The following is a 2,791-nucleotide window of genomic DNA, read 5'->3' as shown; positions in this document are numbered from 1 at the left end:
GGAAGTGGGTGAAGGGCTGTGTTGGCTGCTACCCAAGGGCTACCCCAGTGAAACCATCACAGCCCCTCTCAACCACAGTGGTAATTTTACCATCTTTTGGTGAGAAACATTCAAATGTAGCTATTTGAAAAGCACAATGATGGTTTTAACCATTTCATTGTAAATCCAAGTGGAGAAAGGCAACTCCCAAGAGCAGACTGAAGGCTGGTGAAGTCTCTGCTCTCAGGACAGAGGCACTTTACCTTTGTTATCTGCAGCAATGAACCCCAGGATGTTCTCGTGTCGCAACATAACGGTCTGATATATTTCTGCTTCCCTAAACCAGGAACGTTCCTCACGTGAAGAGAAGATTTTTACAGCCACGTCACCTCCACGCCACCTGCCACGCCACACTTCCCCGAAGCGACCTTTCCCAATGATCTCCTGAAGGACAATCGTCCGAGCCACAGTCCGTTGGACAAAAAGGGGCAAACCTAGAGACAAGAAATCAGAGGAATTAATGTCTGTCGCAGCAAAGAAACTCCTGAAACCTCAGATTCTGAAGTAGAGTATCATCAAACCTAAAAGGCTCTACATTTGATAACCACCAGCAGCCTAAGCAAGACCCAAATCATAGAATTACAGAATGGTTTGGATTGGAAGGGACCTTAAAGCTCATCCAGTTCTAACCCCCCCTGCCAGCAGCAGGGACACCTTCCACTAGACCAGGTTGCTCAAAGCCTCATCCAGCCTGGCCACAAACACTTCCAGGGAGGGGGCATCTACAACTTCCTTGAGCAACCTGTTCCAGTGTCTCACCACCCTCACAGTGAAGAACTTCTTCCTAATATCTCATCTAAACCTCCCCTCTTTCAGCTTAAACCCATTTCCCCTTGTTTTGTCATTAACTGCCCTTATGAAAAGTCCCTCCCCAGCTTCCTGGAGCCCCTTCAGGTACTGGGAGGCCACTAGAAGGTCTCCCCGGAGCCTTCTCTTCTCCAGGTTGAACAGCCCCAACTCTTTCAGCCTGTCTTCATAGGAGAGCTGCTCCAGCCCTCGGATCATCCTGGTGGCCCTTCTCTGGACTTGTTCTAACTGGTCCATGTAAATCAGCAAATGGTGGTAGCTCCTGAGTAGAATGTGTCATTTGGCTGCTTGGGCAGCATCTGCATCATCACTTTGAAGTAGTTTGATTAGACACTGAGCAGTTGGGGAACTTCTGCTCTACGGCAGATCAAAGAAAGTTGAGCCTGAAGCAAAGAATGGAACTCGTTGAAGACAAGACTCTGTGGAAAAAAGCAGTAAACCCCCCAAATATCTCTTAAGAAAGGAGTCCTAATGTTGCTGCCACCTCTTAGGTAAACTACAGAGCTCACCTGCTGAGAGCATGTACAGAAGAGATCCCAAAACATTTTATATATAGCAGGTGTGGTGCTAAAGGTTTATTCCCTGGTCAGAGATCAGGTTCTTATATTCTCTGCCTCTGTGGATTATCCCACAGTTCCCATCTGCTGCAAAATCCCTTTTTTTTTTAAATTTAATTTTATTATTCTTTTTTTAACCTAACTGCTTTCATAGTTCAAAGTCATGAATAAAATGATAACTTCCCTATCTATTATTCTGGGGATGATTTAAGTGTCACAGAAGTGAATGCTGTATATCATCCACTTTGGAAGACCCAAGGATTCTTTGGGATGAAAGGGGCTGTACAAATGCAGTATGTGCATGCCTTAAAATTTTCAGGTGCTGAGATCTTTCCCATTTTCCTGCCAGCTTTGATGCAGGTGACATCCTGCATCCTTCTTTCAAAGCCAACCACCCACAGCTTAGCAGTTAATGTTTTGTTTCCAACTCAAACCCAGTTCCAGGGCTAAATCTGAAATAGGTGCAGCTGTCTGAGTTATCCAGAAAAAGAGGGATGATCTACAAAATTATTTCTACACATCAGCAGCTAAGGAGGAGTTGAACTCTTGCTCTTACCTTGGCCTAAGCACTGCACACTGACACGGGGCCGTGGCTACAGCGTGACTGGATTTAAAACACACCCTCCACATTACTCACGATAGGGCAACCTGACGAGGCAACGGCCTCACGACCCGTGCAAAGCTGTGGCAACCAAGAGCCCAGAACAGACTAGTCCATTACACGTTCTTATTCATCATTTCCAGTCATATCTTCATACCTGAGCCAGAACCAGAGGTGGAGAGATCGTAGACTAGATCTTGCAAGGTCTTATCCTTCGAGAGGCACATTTCGCAAGAGGGGTCTTCCATGTCCAGGCGCTGCCGGTTGTGATAGACCCGTTGGTGATGATGCAAAACAAAGACTACTATGATCACCACCACAAACACCAGGAAGACAGGTCCAGCAATCACTGCCACCAGCTCCACAGGACCCCAGCTCGACGGGGGTTCGTTATCTTTCAGGTGTCCTTGAGAGGAAAAGGAGAAAACAGACACTTTTAGAAAATTATCACTCCTTCATCAGCGTTCTTTAAGGACTTTCTTCTTGTGTCTTAATTATCCTCTCAGAGGCTGGACAATTTTAGCTTGCTGTTCTGAGATGGTAGAGGACACATCAAATAACAGTGTTAAGATGAGACTGATCAAGTCATCAGGAAGGCAAACTACAGCTCAAGCCCCCAAAAGAAGATGGTGAATCAACTGTGGGATCAGTTATGGCACTTAAAAGAGGAGAGGAGCATGTTCTGGGCTGAATTTGCTACAAAAGCCTGCATTTTATTTTCCACTTGAACTCCCCAAGTGGGAGAAAAAAAAACCCAACCAGTCAGTAAGGACTCAATTCTCCCTCT

The 2,791-nt window shown here is 45.9% G+C and overlaps 1 protein-coding gene across 1 annotated transcript in view; it reads right to left on the bottom strand.

Moving 5' to 3' along the window:
* Positions 1 to 242: 242 nt before the first annotated feature.
* LOC104526482 (activin receptor type-1B) overlaps positions 243 to 2,791 on the bottom strand; it is a gene marked incomplete at its 3' end in the record, with an annotated part of 3,707 nt that continues 1,158 nt past the window's right edge. The window contains 2 exon segments of the mRNA XM_010169937.1: positions 243 to 473; positions 2,162 to 2,410. Coding sequence (XP_010168239.1) covers positions 243 to 473; positions 2,162 to 2,410 — 480 coding nt within the window.

This window comes from Antrostomus carolinensis, unplaced genomic scaffold, assembly GCF_000700745.2.
Source record: "Antrostomus carolinensis isolate BGI_N321 unplaced genomic scaffold, ASM70074v2 scaffold20556, whole genome shotgun sequence".
Classification (NCBI taxonomy): domain Eukaryota; kingdom Metazoa; phylum Chordata; class Aves; order Caprimulgiformes; family Caprimulgidae; genus Antrostomus; species Antrostomus carolinensis.
This window is presented reverse-complemented; position numbering and strand designations above follow the sequence as displayed.